The sequence below is a fragment of the Odontesthes bonariensis genome, chromosome 14, assembly GCF_027942865.1.
Source record: "Odontesthes bonariensis isolate fOdoBon6 chromosome 14, fOdoBon6.hap1, whole genome shotgun sequence".
Lineage (NCBI taxonomy): Eukaryota > Metazoa > Chordata > Actinopteri > Atheriniformes > Atherinopsidae > Odontesthes > Odontesthes bonariensis.
In genome coordinates, this window is record NC_134519.1 from 320,840 (window position 1) to 337,874 (window position 17,035).

Below are 17,035 nucleotides of genomic sequence, written 5' to 3' on the forward strand. Positions count from 1 at the left end.
TGGGAAGGACTCCATCAATCTTCTCTCTGATAGAAACAATTTTATTAATAAAGAAGCTCATGAAATCCTCACTGCTGAGAGTTAAAGGAATAACTGGCTCAGCAGAGCTCGGACTCTTAGTCAGACTGGCTACAGTGCTGAAGAGAAACCTGGGATTATTCTTATTCTCTTCTATCAATGATGAATAATAAGCAGTTCTAGCTTTACGAAGGGCTTTCTTATACATTGTTAAACTATCTTTCCAGACTAACTGAGACTCTTCTAAATTAGAGGAACGCCACTGTCTCTCCAGCTTTCTTGCAGTCTGCTTTAAAGCACGCAGCTGTGAATTATACCAAGGAGCCAGCCTCTTCTGACTGATTACCTTCCTTTTCAGAGGGGCAACATTGTCCAGTGCTGTACGCATTGAAACTATAGTGCTGTCAACAAGAGAGTCAAGTGCTGCTGGAGTAAAGTTTAGGTAGTCGTCCTCTGTCATATCTGCACATGGCAGTGAAGAAAAGGATGATGGAATTAATTCTTTAAATCTGGTTACAGCATCCTCTGATAGACACCTTCTATATGTAAATTTCTTCTCAGAAACTGTATAGTCAAGTAATGTAAACTCAAAGGTTATCAGAAAATGGTCAGATAAGACAGGGTTATGAGGGAACACTGTTAACTGTTCACTCTCAATGCCATAAGTCAGCACAAGATCAAGGGTGTGATTAAGGCAGTGAGTCGGTCCGTGAACACTCTGAGAAAATCCAATAGAATCTGTCTCCCAGTTGAATCTGTCTCCAGTTGAATCTGTCTCCAGTTGAATCTGTCTCCCAGTTGAATCTGTCTCCAGTTGAATCTGTCTCCAGTTTAATCTGTCTCCCAGTTAAATCTGTCTCCCAGTTGAATCTGTCTCCCAGTTGAATCTGTCTCCAGTTGAATCTGTCTCCCAGTTGAATCTGTCTCCCAGTTGAATCTGTCTCCCAGTTAAATCTGTCTCCCAGTTGAATCTGTCTCCCAGTTGAATCTGTCTCCCAGCTGAATCTGTCTCCCAGTTGAATCTGTCTCCCAGTTAAATCTGTCTCCCAGTTAAATCTGTCTCCCAGTTGAATCTGTCTCCCAGTTGAATCTGTCTCCCAGTTGAATCTGTCTCCCAGGAGAATCTGTCTCCCAGTTGAATCTGTCTCCAGTTGAATCTGTCTCCCAGTTGAATCTGTCTCCGAGAATCTGTCTCCCAGTTGAATCTGTCTCCGAGAATCTGTCTCCCAGTTGAATCTGTCTCCCAGTTGAATCTGTCTCCCAGTTAAATCTGTCTCCCAGTTAAATCTGTCTCCCAGTTGAATCTGTCTCCCAGTTGAATCTGTCTCCCAGTTGAATCTGTCTCCCAGTTGAATCTGTCTCCGAGAATCTGTCTCCCAGTTGAATTCAATTCAATTCATTTTTATTTATATAGCGCCAAATACAACAAATGTCATCTCAAGGCACTTAGATAGTAAGTCCAATTCAAGCCAATTGGAATTCAATTAATTAATAATAATCATAATTCATAAAATAATCCAATTCGTTCATATAGAGCCAATTCAAAAACAATTTCCTAGCTAAGAAAACCAACAGATTGCACTGAAAACTTTTTGTTTTTCGGTCCAATCTCCCGGCCTGAGCGGCGTGCCTGAGGCGACTGTGGAGAGAAACGACTCCCTTTTAACAGGAAGAAACCTCTGGCAGAACCAGACTCAGGAAGGGTGGCCATCCGCCTCCACCAGCTGGGGTTTGAGAAGACAGAAAAGGGGGGGAGGGGGGCAGGGGGCCACCGCGATGGCGGCACTGTAACACCATTCAAAGGATATCTGTTGGAACAGGGAAACACGAGTTAATGACCACAATAATGTCACATATACATAAAGAGAGTAAAGTGAGGAAAGGTGTGTCAGATGAGGCCCCCCAGCAGTCTAGGCCTATAGCAGCTTAACTATGGGATGTTTCAGGATCACCTGAGCCATCCCTAACTATAAGCTCTATCAAAAAGGAAAGTTTTAAGCCTGGTCTTAAAAGTGGAAAGGGTGTCTGCTTCCCGGACATTTACTGGCAGCTGGTTCCACAAGAGAGGGGCCTGATAACTGAAGGCTCTGCCTCCCATTCTACTTTTAGAAACTCTGGGAATCTCAAGTAAACCTGCAGTTTGGGAACGAAGTGCTCTGTTAGGAAAATATCTTACAATGAGATCTTTAAGATATGATGGAGTTCGGTCATTAAGAGCTTTATATGTAAGGAGAAGAATCTTAAATTCTATTCTGAATTTAACAGGGAGCCAATGAAGAGAAGCTAAAACTGGAGAAATATGATCTCTGCTGTTAGTTCTCATCAGAACTCTGGCTGCAGCATTTTGGATCAGCTGGAGGCTTTTCAGAGAATATGTGGGACAGCCCAATAATAAAGAATTACAGTAGTCCAATCCTGAAGTAACAAATGCATGGAGCAGTTTTTCTGCATCACTCTGAGACAAGATGTTCCTGATTTTAACAATATTACGAAGGTGAAAGAAGGCAGTCCTAGAAACCTGTTTTATATGCAAGTCAAATGATAAGTTCTGGTCAAAAATAACTCCAAGGTTCCTCACTGTAGAACTAGAAGCCAAGGAAATACCATCTAGAGTAACTATATAGCTAGACAATTTCTCCCTGAAGCGCTCAGGTCCAAAGATAACGACTTCAGTTTTGTCTGAATTTAGAAGCAGACAGTTCTGAGTCATCCAGGTCTTTATGTCTTTAAGACATGCTTGTAGTCTGACCAACCTATTGGTTTCATCTGGTTTTATAGATAAGTACAGCTGAGTATCATCAGCATAGCAATGGAAATTTATGCCATGCTGTCTAATAATGTTACCTAATGGAAGCATGTATAAAGTAAAAAGAATCGGTCCAAGCACAGAACCCTGAGGAACTCCATGACTTACTCTGGTGTGTGAGGAAGATTCTTCATTTACAAGAACAAACTGAAATCTATCAGATAAATATGACTTAAACCAGCCTAATGCAGTTCCTTTAATCCCAATAACATGTTCAAGTCTGTGTAATAAGATACTGTGATCGACCGTATCAAATGCAGCACTGAGATCCAACAGGACAAGCACAGACACAAGTCCGCTATCAGAGGCTAAGAGGAGATCATTGGTAACTTTCAGCAGTGCAGTTTCTGTGCTATGATGCACTCTGAATCCTGACTGAAACTCTTCAAACAGATTATTTCTGTGTAAGTGATCACAAAGCTGAGCTGCAACTATTTTTTCAAGAACTTTAGACATAAAAGGGAGATTGGATATAGGTCTATAATGAGCCAACACTTCTGAATCAAGAGTAGGTTTTTTAAGTAAAGGTTTAATTACAGCAACCTTAAAAGTCTGAGGTACATATCCTGTCAACAAAGACAGATTGATCAAATCCAATATGGAAGTGTCAATTAATGGGAAAACCTCCTTGAACAGTCTGGTTGGGATTGGGTCTAAAACACAAGTTGATGGTTTAGAAGAGACTATTGCTGTTGTTAGTTCAGAGAGATCAACTGGGCAGAAGCCGTCTAAATACAAATCAGGTTCTAAAGATACTTCTAAAGCTGCTGTACTTGATGATACATCACTGATAATAGTGGGAAGGACTCCATCAATCTTCTCTCTGATAGAAACAATTTTATTAATAAAGAAGCTCATGAAATCCTCACTGCTGAGAGTTAAAGGAATAACTGGCTCAGCAGAGCTCGGACTCTTAGTCAGACTGGCTACAGTGCTGAAGAGAAACCTGGGATTATTCTTATTCTCTTCTATCAATGATGAATAATAAGCAGTTCTAGCTTTACGAAGGGCTTTCTTATACATTGTTAAACTATCTTTCCAGACTAATTGAGACTCTTCTAAATTAGAGGAACGCCACTGTCTCTCCAGCTTTCTTGCAGTCTGCTTTAAAGCACGCAGCTGTGAATTATACCAAGGAGCCAGCCTCTTCTGACTGATTACCTTCCTTTTCAGAGGGGCAACATTGTCCAGTGCTGTACGCATTGAAACTATAGTGCTGTCAACAAGAGAGTCAAGTGCTGCTGGAGTAAAGTTTAGGTAGTCGTCCTCTGTCATATCTGCACATGGCAGTGAAGAAAAGGATGATGGAATTAATTCTTTAAATCTGGTTACAGCATCCTCTGATAGACACCTTCTATATGTAAATTTCTTCTCAGAAACTGTATAGTCAAGTAATGTAAACTCAAAGGTTATCAGAAAATGGTCAGATAAGACAGGGTTATGAGGGAACACTGTTAACTGTTCACTCTCAATGCCATAAGTCAGCACAAGATCAAGGGTGTGATTAAGGCAGTGAGTCGGTCCGTGAACACTCTGAGAAAATCCAATAGAATCTGTCTCCCAGTTGAATCTGTCTCCAGTTGAATCTGTCTCCAGTTGAATCTGTCTCCCAGTTGAATCTGTCTCCAGTTGAATCTGTCTCCAGTTTAATCTGTCTCCCAGTTAAATCTGTCTCCCAGTTGAATCTGTCTCCCAGTTGAATCTGTCTCCAGTTGAATCTGTCTCCCAGTTGAATCTGTCTCCCAGTTGAATCTGTCTCCCAGTTAAATCTGTCTCCCAGTTGAATCTGTCTCCCAGTTGAATCTGTCTCCCAGCTGAATCTGTCTCCCAGTTGAATCTGTCTCCCAGTTAAATCTGTCTCCCAGTTAAATCTGTCTCCCAGTTGAATCTGTCTCCCAGTTGAATCTGTCTCCCAGTTGAATCTGTCTCCCAGTTGAATCTGTCTCCCAGGAGAATCTGTCTCCCAGTTGAATCTGTCTCCGAGAATCTGTCTCCCAGTTGAATCTGTCTCCCAGTTGAATCTGTCTCCCAGTTGAATCTGTCTCCCAGTTGAATCTGTCTCCCAGTTGAATCTGTCTCCCAGGAGAATCTGTCTCCGAGAATCTGTCTCCCAGTTGAATCTGTCTCCCAGTTGAATCTGTCTCCCAGTTGAATCTGTCTCCCAGGAGAATCTGTCTCCCAGTTGAATCTGTCTCCCAGTTGAATCTGTCTTCCAGTTGAATCTGTCTCCCAGTTGAATCTGTCTCCTAGGAATCTGTCTCCCAGAATCTGTCTCCCAGAATCTGTCTCCCAGAATCTGTCTCCCAGAATCTGTCTCCCAGTTGAATCTGTCTCCCAGAATCTGTCTCCCAGTTGAATCTGTCTCCCAGTTGAATCTGTCTCCCAGTTGAATCTGTCTCCCAGTTGAATCTGTCTCCCAGTTGAATCTGACAGCAGTGTCCATGTTCCCGCAGAGTGTTCGGTGTTGGAGCTGAGAGACGACAGCAGCAAGGAGGAGGAGCCGTGTGGACGCCCCGCACTCTCTGAATACAGAGGATACTGCCAGTAAGACCCATGCTCCCAGTCTGATCCCAGTCTGATGCTCCCAGTCTGATGGTCCCAGTCTGATGCTCCCAGTCTGATGCTCCCAGTCTGATGCTCCCATTCTGATGCTCCCAGTCTGATGCTCCCAGTCTGATCCCAGTCTGATCCCAGTCGTATCCCAGTCGTATCCCAGTCGTATCCCAGTCGTATCCTAGTCGTATCCCAGTCTGATCCTAGTCGTATCCCAGTCTGATCCTAGTCGTATCCCAGTCTGATCCTAGTCTGATCCTAGTCTGATCCCAGTCGTATCCCAGTCGTATCCTAGTCTGATCCCAGTCTGATCCCAGTCTGATGCTAGTCGTATCCCAGTCGTATCCCAGTCGTATCCCAGTCGTATCCCAGTCGTATCCCAGTCGTATCCCAGTCTGATCCCAGTCTGATCCCAGTCTGATCCCAGTCTGATCCTAATCTGATCCCAGTCGTATCCCAGTCGTATCCCAGTCGTATCTCAGTCTGATCCCAGTCGTATCCCAGTCTGATCCCAGTCGTATCCCAGTCTGATCCCAGTCGTATCCCAGTCGTATCCCAGTCTGATCCCAGTCTGATCCCAGTCTGATCCTAGTCTGATCCTAATCTGATCCTAGTCTGATCCCAGTCGTATCCCAGTCGTATCCTAATCTGATCCTAGTCTGATCCCAGTCGTATCCCAGTCGTATCCCAGTCGTATCCCAGTCGTATCCCAGTCGTATCCTAGTCGTATCCCAGTCGTATCCCAGTCGTATCCCAGTCGTATCCCAGTCGTATCCCAGTCGTATCCCAGTCTGATGCTAGTCTGATGCTAGTCTGATGCCAGTCTGATGCCAGTCTGATGCCAGTCGTATCCCAGTCGTATCCCAGTCTGATCCCAGTCTGATCCCAGTCTGATCCCAGTCTGATCCCAGTCTGATCCCAGTCGTATCCCAGTCGTATCCCAGTCTGATCCTAGTCTGATCCTAGTCGTATCCCAGTCTGATCCCAGTCTTATCCCAGTCTTATCCTAATCTGATCCTAGTCTGATCCCAGTCGTATCCCAGTCGTATCCCAGTCGTATCCCAGTCGTATCCCAGTCGTATCCTAGTCGTATCCCAGTCTGATCCTAGTCTGATGCTAGTCTGATGCTAGTCTGATGCCAGTCTGATGCCAGTCTGATCCCAGTCTGATGCTAGTCTGATGCTAGTCTGATGCTAGTCTGATCCCAGTCTGATCCCAGTCTGATCCCAGTCTGATGCTAGTCTGATCCTAGTCTGATCCCAGTCTGATCCCAGTCTGATCCTAGTCTGATCCCAGTCTGATGCTAGTCTGATCCCAGTCTGATGCTAGTCTGATCCCAGTCTGATGCTAATCTGATCCCAGTCTGATCCCAGTCTGATCCCAGTCTGATGCTAGTCTGATGCTAGTCTGATGCCAGTCTGATCCCAGTCTGATCCCAGTCTGATCCCAGTCTGATCCCAGTCTGATCCCAGTCTGATGCTAGTCTGATGCTAGTCTGATGCCAGTCTGATGCCAGTCTGATCCCAGTCTGATGCTAGTCTGATGCTAGTCTGATGCTAGTCTGATCCCAGTCTGCTCCCAGTCTGCTCCCAGTCTGATGCTAGTCTGATCCTAGTCTGATCCCAGTCTGATCCCAGTCTGATCCCAGTCTGATCCCAGTCTGATCCCAGTCTGATGCTAGTCTGATCCCAGTCTGATGCTAATCTGATCCCAGTCTGATCCCAGTCTGATCCCAGTCTGATGCTAGTCTGATCCCAGTCTGATCCCAGTCTGATCCCAGTCTGATCCCAGTCTGATCCCAGTCTGATCCCAGTCGTATCCCAGTCGTATCCCAGTCGTATCCCAGTCTGATCCCAGTCGTATCCCAGTCTTATCCCAATCTGATCCTAGTCGTATCCCAGTCGTATCCCAGTCGTATCCCAGTCGTATCCCAGTCGTATCCCAGTCTGATCCCAGTCGTATCCCTGTCGTATCCCAGTCGTATCCCAGTCGTATCCCAGTCGTATCCCAGTCGTATCCCAGTCTGATCCCAGTCTGATCCCAGTCTGATCCTAGTCTGATGCTAGTCTGATCCCAGTCTGATCCCAGTCTGATCCCAGTCTGATCCCAGTCTGATCCCAGTCTGATCCCAGTCTGATCCTAGTCGTATCCCAGTCTTATCCTAATCTGATCCTAGTCGTATCCCAGTCGTATCCCAGTCGTATCCCAGTCGTATCCCAGTCTGATCCCAGTCTGATCCCAGTCTGATCCCAGTCTGATCCCAGTCTGATCCTAGTCGTATCCCAGTCTGATCCTAGTCGTATCCCAGTCTGATCCCAGTCGTATCCCAGTCGTATCCCAGTCGTATCCCAGTCGTATCCCAGTCGTATCCCAGTCTGATCCTAGTCTGATCCCAGTCGTATCCCAGTCGTATCCTAGTCTGATCCCAGTCTGATGCTAGTCGTATCCCAGTCTGATCCCAGTCGTATCCCAGTCTGATCCCAGTCTGATCCCAGTCGTATCCTAGTCGTATCCCAGTCTTATCCCAGTCTGATCCCAGTCGTATCCCAGTCTGATCCCAGTCGTATACCAGTCTGATCCTAGTCGTATCCCAGTCGTCTCCCAGTCTGATCCTAGTCGTATCCTAGTCTGATCCCAGTCTGATCCTAGTCTGATCCCAGTCGTATCCCAGTCGTATCCCAGTCTGATCCCAGTCGTATCCCAGTCTGATCCCAGTCGTATCCCAGTCTGATCCCAGTCTGATCCCAGTCGTATCCCAGTCTGATCCCAGTCTGATCCCAGTCGTATCCCAGTCGTATCCCAGTCTGATCCCAGTCGTATCCCAGTCTGATCCCAGTCGTATCCCAGTCTGATCCCAGTCTGATCCCAGTCGTATCCCAGTCTGATCCCAGTCTGATCCCAGTCGTATCCCAGTCTGATCCCAGTCTGATCCCAGTCGTATCCCAGTCGTATCCCAGTCTGATCCTAGTCGTATCCCAGTCGTATCCCAGTCTGATCCTAGTCGTATCCTAGTCTGATCCCAGTCTGATCCTAATCTGATCCTAGTCTGATCCCAGTCGTATCCCAGTCTGATCCCAGTCTGATCCCAGTCTGATCTCAGTCTGATCCCAGTCTGATGCTAGTCTGATGCTAGTCTGATGCTAGTCTGATCCCAGTCTGATGCTAGTCTGATGCTAGTCTGATGCTAGTCTGATCCCAGTCTGATGCTAGTCTGATCCCAGTCTGATGCTAGTCTGATCCCAGTCTGATCCTAGTCTGATCCCAGTCTGATCCTAGTCGTATCCCAGTCTGATCCCAGTCTGATCCCAGTCTGATCCCAGTCTGATCCCAGTCTGATCCCAGTCTGATCCCAGTCGTATCCCAGTGGTATCCCAGTCTGATCCTAGTCGTATCCCAGTCTGATCCTAGTCGTATCCCAGTCTGATCCCAGTCTGATCCCAGTCTGATCCCAGTCTGATCCTAGTCTGATCCCAGTCGTATCCTAGTCGTATCCTAGTCGTATCCCAGTCGTATCCCAGTCTTATCCTAGTCTGATCCCAGTCTGATCCCAGTCTGATCCCAGTCTGATCCCAGTCTGATCCTAGTCTGATCCCAGTCGTATCCTAGTCGTATCCTAGTCGTATCCTAGTCGTATCCCAGTCGTATCCTAGTCTGATCCTAGTCTGATCCCAGTCTGATCCCAGTCTGATCCCAGTCTGATCCCAGTCGTATCCCAGTCTGATCCTAGTCTGATCCTAGTCTTATCCTAGTCGTATCCCAGTCTGATCCCAGTCTGATCCTAGTCTGATCCTAGTCTTATCCTAGTCTGATCCTAGTCGTATCCCAGTCTGATCCCAGTCTGATCCTAGTCTGATCCCAGTCGTGTCCCAGTCTGATCCTAGTCGTATCCCAGTCTGATCCTAGTCGTATCCCAGTCTGATCCTAGTCGTATCCCAGTCTGATCCTAGTCGTATCCCAGTCTGATCCCAGTCTGATCCTAGTCGTATCCCAGTCTGATCCTAGTCGTATCCCAGTCTGATCCTAGTCGTATCCCAGTCTGAACCTAGTCGTATCCCAGTCTGATCCTAGTCGTATCCCAGTCGTATCCCAGTCGTATCCCAGTCGTATCCCAGTCGTATCCCAGTCGTATCCCAGTCGTATCCCAGTCGTATCCCAGTCTGATCCTAGTCGTATCCCAGTCTGATCCCAGTCTGATCCTAGTCGTATTCTAGTCTGATCCCAGTCTGATCCTAATCTGATCCTAGTCTGATCCCAGTCGTATCCCAGTCGTATCCTAGTCTGATCCTAGCCTGATCCCAGTCTGATCCTAGTCGTATCCCAGTCTGATCCTAGTCGTATCCCAGTCTGATCCCAGTCTGATCCCAGTCTGATCCCAGTCGTATCCCAGTCGTATCCCAGTCGTATCCCAGTCGTATCCCAGTCTGATCCCAGTCTGATCCCAGTCTGATGCTAGTCTGATCCCAGTCTGATCCCAGTCTGATGCTAATCTGATCCTAGTCTGATCCCAGTCTGATCCCAGTCTGATCCCAGTCTGATCCCAGTCTGATCCTAGTCGTATCCCAGTCGTATCCCAGTCGTATCCCAGTCGTATCCCAGTCTGATCCCAGTCTGATCCCAGTCGTATCCCATTCTGATCCCAGTCTGATCCTAGTCTGATCCTAGTCTGATCCCAGTCGTATCCCAGTCTGATCCCAGTCTGATCCTAGTCTGATCCCAGTCGTATCCTAGTCTGATCCTAGTCTGATCCCAGTCGTATCCTAGTCGTATCCTAGTCGTATCCCAGTCTGATCCCAGTCTGATCCTAGTCGTATCCCAGTCGTATCCCAGTCTGATGCTTGTCTGATCCTTGTCTGATCCCAGTCGTATCCCAGTCTGATCCCAGTCTGATCCTAGTCTGATCCTAGTCTGATCCCAGTCGTATCCCAGTCTGATCCCAGTCTGATCCTAGTCTGATCCCAGTCGTATCCTAGTCTGATCCTAGTCTGATCCCAGTCGTATCCTAGTCGTATCCTAGTCGTATCCCAGTCTGATCCCAGTCTGATCCCAATCTGATCCCAGTCTGATCCTAGTCTTATCCTAGTCTGATCCTAGTCTGATGCTAGTCTGATGCTAGTCTGATGCCAGTCTGATGCCAGTCTGATCCCAGTCTGATGCTAGTCTGATGCTAGTCTGATGCTAGTCTGATGCTAGTCTGATCCCAGTCTGATCCCAGTCTGATCCCAGTCTGATGCTAGTCTGATCCTAGTCTGATCCCAGTCTGATCCCAGTCTGATCCTAGTCTGATCCCAGTCTGATGCTAGTCTGATCCCAGTCTGATGCTAGTCTGATCCCAGTCTGATGCTAGTCTGATCCCAGTCTGATGCTAATCTGATCCCAGTCTGATCCCAGTCTGATCCCAGTCTGATGCTAGTCTGATGCTAGTCTGATGCCAGTCTGATCCCAGTCTGATCCCAGTCTGATCCCAGTCTGATCCCAGTCTGATCCCAGTCTGATGCTAGTCTGATGCTAGTCTGATGCTAGTCTGATGCTAGTCTGATGCCAGTCTGATGCCAGTCTGATGCTAGTCTGATGCTAGTCTGATCCCAGTCTGCTCCCAGTCTGCTCCCAGTCTGATCCTAGTCTGATCCCAGTCTGATCCCAGTCTGATCCCAGTCTGATCCCAGTCTGATCCCAGTCTGATGCCAGTCTGATGCTAGTCTGATCCCAGTCTGATGCTAATCTGATCCCAGTCTGATCCCAGTCTGATCCCAGTCTGATGCTAGTCTGATCCCAGTCTGATCCCAGTCTGATCCCAGTCTGATCCCAGTCTGATCCCAGTCTGATCCCAGTCTGATCCCAGTCGTATCCCAGTCGTATCCCAGTCTGATCCCAGTCTGATCCCAGTCGTATCCCAGTCTTATCCTAATCTGATCCTAGTCGTATCCCAGTCGTATCCCAGTCGTATCCCAGTCGTATCCCAGTCGTATCCCAGTCTGATCCCAGTCGTATCCCTGTCGTATCCCTGTCGTATCCCAGTCGTATCCCAGTCGTATCCCAGTCGTATCCCAGTCGTATCCCAGTCGTATCCCAGTCTGATCCTAGTCTGATCCCAGTCGTATCCCAGTCGTATCCTAGTCTGATCCCAGTCTGATGCTAGTCGTATCCCAGTCTGATCCCAGTCGTATCCCAGTCTGATCCCAGTCTGATCCCAGTCGTATCCTAGTCGTATCCCAGTCTTATCCCAGTCTGATCCCAGTCGTATCCCAGTCTGATCCCAGTCGTATACCAGTCTGATCCTAGTCGTATCCCAGTCGTCTCCCAGTCTGATCCTAGTCGTATCCTAGTCTGATCCCAGTCTGATCCTAGTCGTATCCTAGTCTGATCCCAGTCTGATCCTAGTCTGATCCCAGTCGTATCCCAGTCGTATCCCAGTCTGATCCCAGTCGTATCCCAGTCTGATCCCAGTCTGATCCCAGTCGTATCCCAGTCTGATCCCAGTCTGATCCCAGTCGTATCCCAGTCGTATCCCAGTCTGATCCCAGTCTGATCCCAGTCTGATCCTAGTCGTATCCCAGTCGTATCCCAGTCTGATCCTAGTCGTATCCTAGTCTGATCCCAGTCTGATCCTAATCTGATCCTAGTCTGATCCCAGTCGTATCCCAGTCTGATCCCAGTCTGATCCCAGTCTGATCTCAGTCTGATCCCAGTCTGATGCTAGTCTGATGCTAGTCTGATGCTAGTCTGATCCCAGTCTGATGCTAGTCTGATGCTAGTCTGATGCTAGTCTGATCCCAGTCTGATGCTAGTCTGATCCCAGTCTGATCCTAGTCTGATCCCAGTCTGATCCTAGTCGTATCCCAGTCTGATCCCAGTCTGATCCCAGTCTGATCCCAGTCTGATCCCAGTCGTATCCCAGTGGTATCCCAGTCTGATCCTAGTCGTATCCCAGTCTGATCCTAGTCGTATCCCAGTCTGATCCCAGTCTGATCCCAGTCTGATCCCAGTCTGATCCTAGTCTGATCCCAGTCGTATCCTAGTCGTATCCTAGTCGTATCCCAGTCGTATCCCAGTCTGATCCCAGTCTGATCCCAGTCTGATCCCAGTCTGATCCCAGTCTGATCCTAGTCTGATCCCAGTCGTATCCTAGTCGTATCCTAGTCGTATCCTAGTCGTATCCCAGTCGTATCCCAGTCGTATCCTAGTCTGATCCTAGTCTGATCCCAGTCTGATCCCAGTCTGATCCCAGTCTGATCCCAGTCGTATCCCAGTCTGATCCTAGTCTGATCCTAGTCTTATCCTAGTCGTATCCCAGTCTGATCCCAGTCTGATCCTAGTCTGATCCAAGTCTTATCCTAGTCTGATCCTAGTCGTATCCCAGTCTGATCCCAGTCTGATCCTAGTCTGATCCCAGTCGTGTCCCAGTCTGATCCTAGTCGTATCCCAGTCTGATCCTAGTCGTATCCCAGTCTGATCCTAGTCGTATCCCAGTCTGATCCTAGTCGTATCCCAGTCTGATCCCAGTCTGATCCTAGTCGTATCCCAGTCTGATCCTAGTCGTATCCCAGTCTGATCCTAGTCGTATCCCAGTCTGAACCTAGTCGTATCCCAGTCTGATCCTAGTCGTATCCCAGTCGTATCCCAGTCGTATCCCAGTCGTATCCCAGTCGTATCCCAGTCTGATCCTAGTCGTATCCCAGTCTGATCCCAGTCTGATCCTAGTCGTATTCTAGTCTGATCCCAGTCTGATCCTAATCTGATCCCAGTCTGATCCCAGTCGTATCCCAGTCGTATCCTAGTCTGATCCTAGCCTGATCCCAGTCTGATCCTAGTCGTATCCCAGTCTGATCCTAGTCGTATCCCAGTCTGATCCCAGTCTGATCCCAGTCGTATCCCAGTCGTATCCCAGTCGTATCCCAGTCGTATCCCAGTCTGATCCCAGTCTGATCCCAGTCTGATGCTAGTCTGATCCCAGTCTGATCCCAGTCTGATGCTAATCTGATCCTAGTCTGATCCCAGTCTGATCCCAGTCTGATCCCAGTCTGATCCCAGTCTGATCCCAGTCTGATCCTAGTCGTATCCCAGTCGTATCCCAGTCGTATCCCAGTCGTATCCCAGTCTGATCCCAGTCTGATCCCAGTCGTATCCCATTCTGATCCCAGTCTGATCCCAGTCTGATCCTAGTCGTATCCCAGTCTGATGCTTGTCTGATCCTTGTCTGATCCCAGTCGTATCCCAGTCGTATCCCAGTCTGATCCCAGTCTGATCCTAGTCTGATCCTAGTCTGATCCCAGTCGTATCCCAGTCTGATCCCAGTCTGATCCTAGTCTGATCCCAGTCGTATCCTAGTCTGATCCTAGTCTGATCCCAGTCGTATCCTAGTCGTATCCTAGTCGTATCCCAGTCTGATCCCAGTCTGATCCTAGTCGTATCCCAGTCGTATCCCAGTCTGATGCTTGTCTGATCCTTGTCTGATCCCAGTCTGATCCTAGTCTGATCCTAGTCTGATCCCAGTCGTATCCCAGTCTGATCCCAGTCTGATCCTAGTCTGATCCCAGTCGTATCCTAGTCTGATCCTAGTCTGATCCCAGTCGTATCCTAGTCGTATCCTAGTCGTATCCCAGTCTGATCCCAGTCTGATCCCAATCTGATCCCAGTCTGATCCTAGTCTTATCCTAGTCTGATCCTAGTCGTATCCCAGTCTGATCTTAGTCGTATCCCAGTCTGATCCTAGTCGTATCCCAGTCTGATCCCAGTCTGATCCTAGTCTGATCCCAGTCGTGTCCTAGTCTGATCCCAGTCGTGTCCTAGTCTGATCCCAGTCTGATCCTAGTCGTATCCCAGTCTGATCCTAGTCGTATCCCAGTCTGATCCTAGTCGTATCCCAGTCTGATCCTAGTCGTATCCCAGTCTGAACCTAGTCGTATCCCAGTCTGAACCTAGTCGTATCCCAGTCTGATCCTAGTCGTATCCCAGTCTGATCCCAGTCTGATCCCAGTCGGATCCTAGTCGTATCCCAGTCGTATCCCAGTCGTATCCCAGTCGTATCCCAGTCGTATCCCAGTCGTATACCAGTCGTATCCCAGTCTGATCCTAGTCGTATCCCAGTCTGATCCCAGTCTGATCCTAGTCGTATTCTAGTCTGATCCCAGTCTGATCCTAATCTGATCCTAGTCTGATCCCAGTCGTATCCTAGTCTGATCCTAGTCGTATCCTAGTCGTATCCCAGTCTGATCCCAGTCTGATCCTAGTCGTATCCCAGTCTGATCCCACTCTGATCCCAGTCTGATCCCAGTCGTATCCCAGTCGTATCCCAGTCGTATCCCAGTCTGATCCCAGTCTGATGCTAGTCTGATCCCAGTCTGATGCTAGTCTGATCCCAGTCTGATGCTAGTCTGATCCCAGTCTGATGCTAGTCTGATGCTAGTCTGATCCCAGTCTGATGCTAGTCTGATGCTAGTCTGATCCCAGTCTGATGCTAGTCTGATGCTAGTCTGATCCCAGTCTGATCCCAGTCTGATGCTAATCTGATCCCAGTCTGATCCCAGTCTGATCCCAGTCGTATCCCAGTCGTATCCCAGTCGTATCCCAGTCTGATCCCAGTCGTATCCTAGTCGTATCCTAGTCGTATCCCAGTCTGATCCCAATCTGATCCCAGTCTGATCCTAGTCTTATCCTAGTCTGATCCTAGTCGTATCCCAGTCTGATCCTAGTCGTATCCCAGTCTGATCCTAGTCGTATCCCAGTCTGATCCTAGTCGTATCCCAGTCGTATCCCAGTCTGATCCTAGTCGTATCCCAGTCTGATCCTAGTCGTATCCCAGTCTGATCCTAGTCGTATCCCAGTCTGATCCTAGTCGTATCCCAGTCTGAACCTAGTCGTATCCCAGTCTGATCCTAGTCGTATCCCAGTCGTATCCCAGTCTGATCCCAGTCTGATCCCAGTCTGATCCCAGTCTGATCCCAGTCTGATCCCAGTCGTATCCCAGTCGTATCCCAGTCGTATCCCAGTCGTATCCTAGTCGTATCCCAGTCGTATCCCAGTCTGATCCCAGTCTGATCCTAGTCGTATTCTAGTCTGATCCCAGTCTGATCCTAATCTGATCCTAGTCTGATCCCAGTCGTATCCCAGTCGTATCCTAGTCTGATCCTAGCCTGATCCCAGTCTGATCCTAGTCGTATCCTAGTCTGATCCTAGTCGTATCCTAGTCGTATCCCAGTCTGATCCCAGTCTGATCCCAGTCTGATCCCAGTCGTATCCCAGTCGTATCCCAGTCTGATCCCAGTCTGATGCTAGTCTGATCCCAGTCTGATGCTAGTCTGATGCTAGTCTGATCCCAGTCTGATGCTAGTCTGATCCCAGTCTGATCCCAGTCTGATGCTAATCTGATCCCAGTCTGATCCCAGTCTGATCCCAGTCTGATCCCAGTCTGATCCCAGTCTGATCCTAGTCGTATCCCAGTCGTATCCCAGTCGTATCCCAGTCGTATCCCAGTCGTATCCCAGTCGTATCCCAGTCGTATCCCAGTCTGATCCTAATCTGATCCCAGTCTGATGCTAGTCTGATCCCAGTCTGATGCTAGTCTGATCCCAGTCTGATGCTAGTCTGATCCCAGTCTGATGCTAATCTGATCCCAGTCTGATCCCAGTCTGATCCCAGTCTGATCCCAGTCGTATCCCAGTCTGATCCTAGTCTGATTCCAGTCGTATCCCAGTCGTATCCTAGTCGTATCCTAGTCGTATCCTAGTCGTATCCTAGTCGTATCCTAGTCGTATCCTAGTCGTATCCTAGTCGTATCCTAGTCTGATCCCAGTCGTATCCTAGTCGTATCCCAGTCTGATGCTAATCTGATCCCAGTCTGATCCCAGTCTGATCCCAGTCTGATCCCAGTCGTATCCCAGTCTGATCCCAGTCGTATCCCAGTCGTATCCCAGTCGTATCCCAGTCGTATCCCAGTCGTATCCCAGTCTGATCCTAATCTGATCCCAGTCTGATCCTAGTCTGATCCCAGTCTGATGCTAGTCTGATCCCAGTCTGATGCTAGTCTGATCCCAGTCTGATGCTAGTCTGATCCCAGTCTGATGCTAGTCTGATCCCAGTCTGATCCCAGTCTGATGCTAATCTGATCCCAGTCTGATCCCAGTCTGATCCTAGTCGTATCCCAGTCTGATCCTAGTCGTATCCCAGTCTGATCCCAGTCTGATGCTAATCTGATCCCAGTCTGATCCCAGTCTGATCCCAGTCTGATCCTAGTCGTATCCCAGTCTGATCCCAGTCTGATCCCAGTCGTCTCCCAGTCGTATCCCAATCTGATCCCAGTCTGATGCTAGTCTGATCCCAGTCTGATGCTAGTCTGATCCCAGTCTGATGCTAATCTGATCCTAGTCTGATCCCAGTCTGATCCCAGTCGTATCCCAGTCTGATCCCAGTCGTATCCCAGTCGTATCCCAGTCGTATCCCAGTCGTATCCCAGTCGTATCCCAGTCGTATCCCAGTCGTATCCCAGTCTGATCCCAGTCGGATCCCAGTCGGATCCCAGTCGGATCCCATTCTGATCCCAGTCTGATCCCAGTCGTATCCTAGTCGTATCCTAGTCGTATCCCAGTCGTATCCCAGTCGTATCCCTGTCTGATCCCAGTCTGATGCTAGTCTGATGCTAGTCTGATGCTAGTCTGATGCTAG

At 48.4% G+C, this 17,035-nt stretch overlaps 1 protein-coding gene across 1 annotated transcript in view; it reads left to right on the plus strand.

The window, feature by feature from the left end:
- LOC142398461 (E3 ubiquitin-protein ligase RNF31) overlaps nucleotides 1-17,035 on the plus strand; it is a 61,954-nt gene that overhangs the window by 33,637 nt on the left and 11,282 nt on the right. Inside the window, exon 17 of the mRNA XM_075482446.1 lies at nucleotides 5,278-5,368. Within this exon, the coding sequence (XP_075338561.1) occupies nucleotides 5,278-5,368 (91 nt within the window). The remainder of the gene's footprint in view (nucleotides 1-5,277; nucleotides 5,369-17,035) is intronic.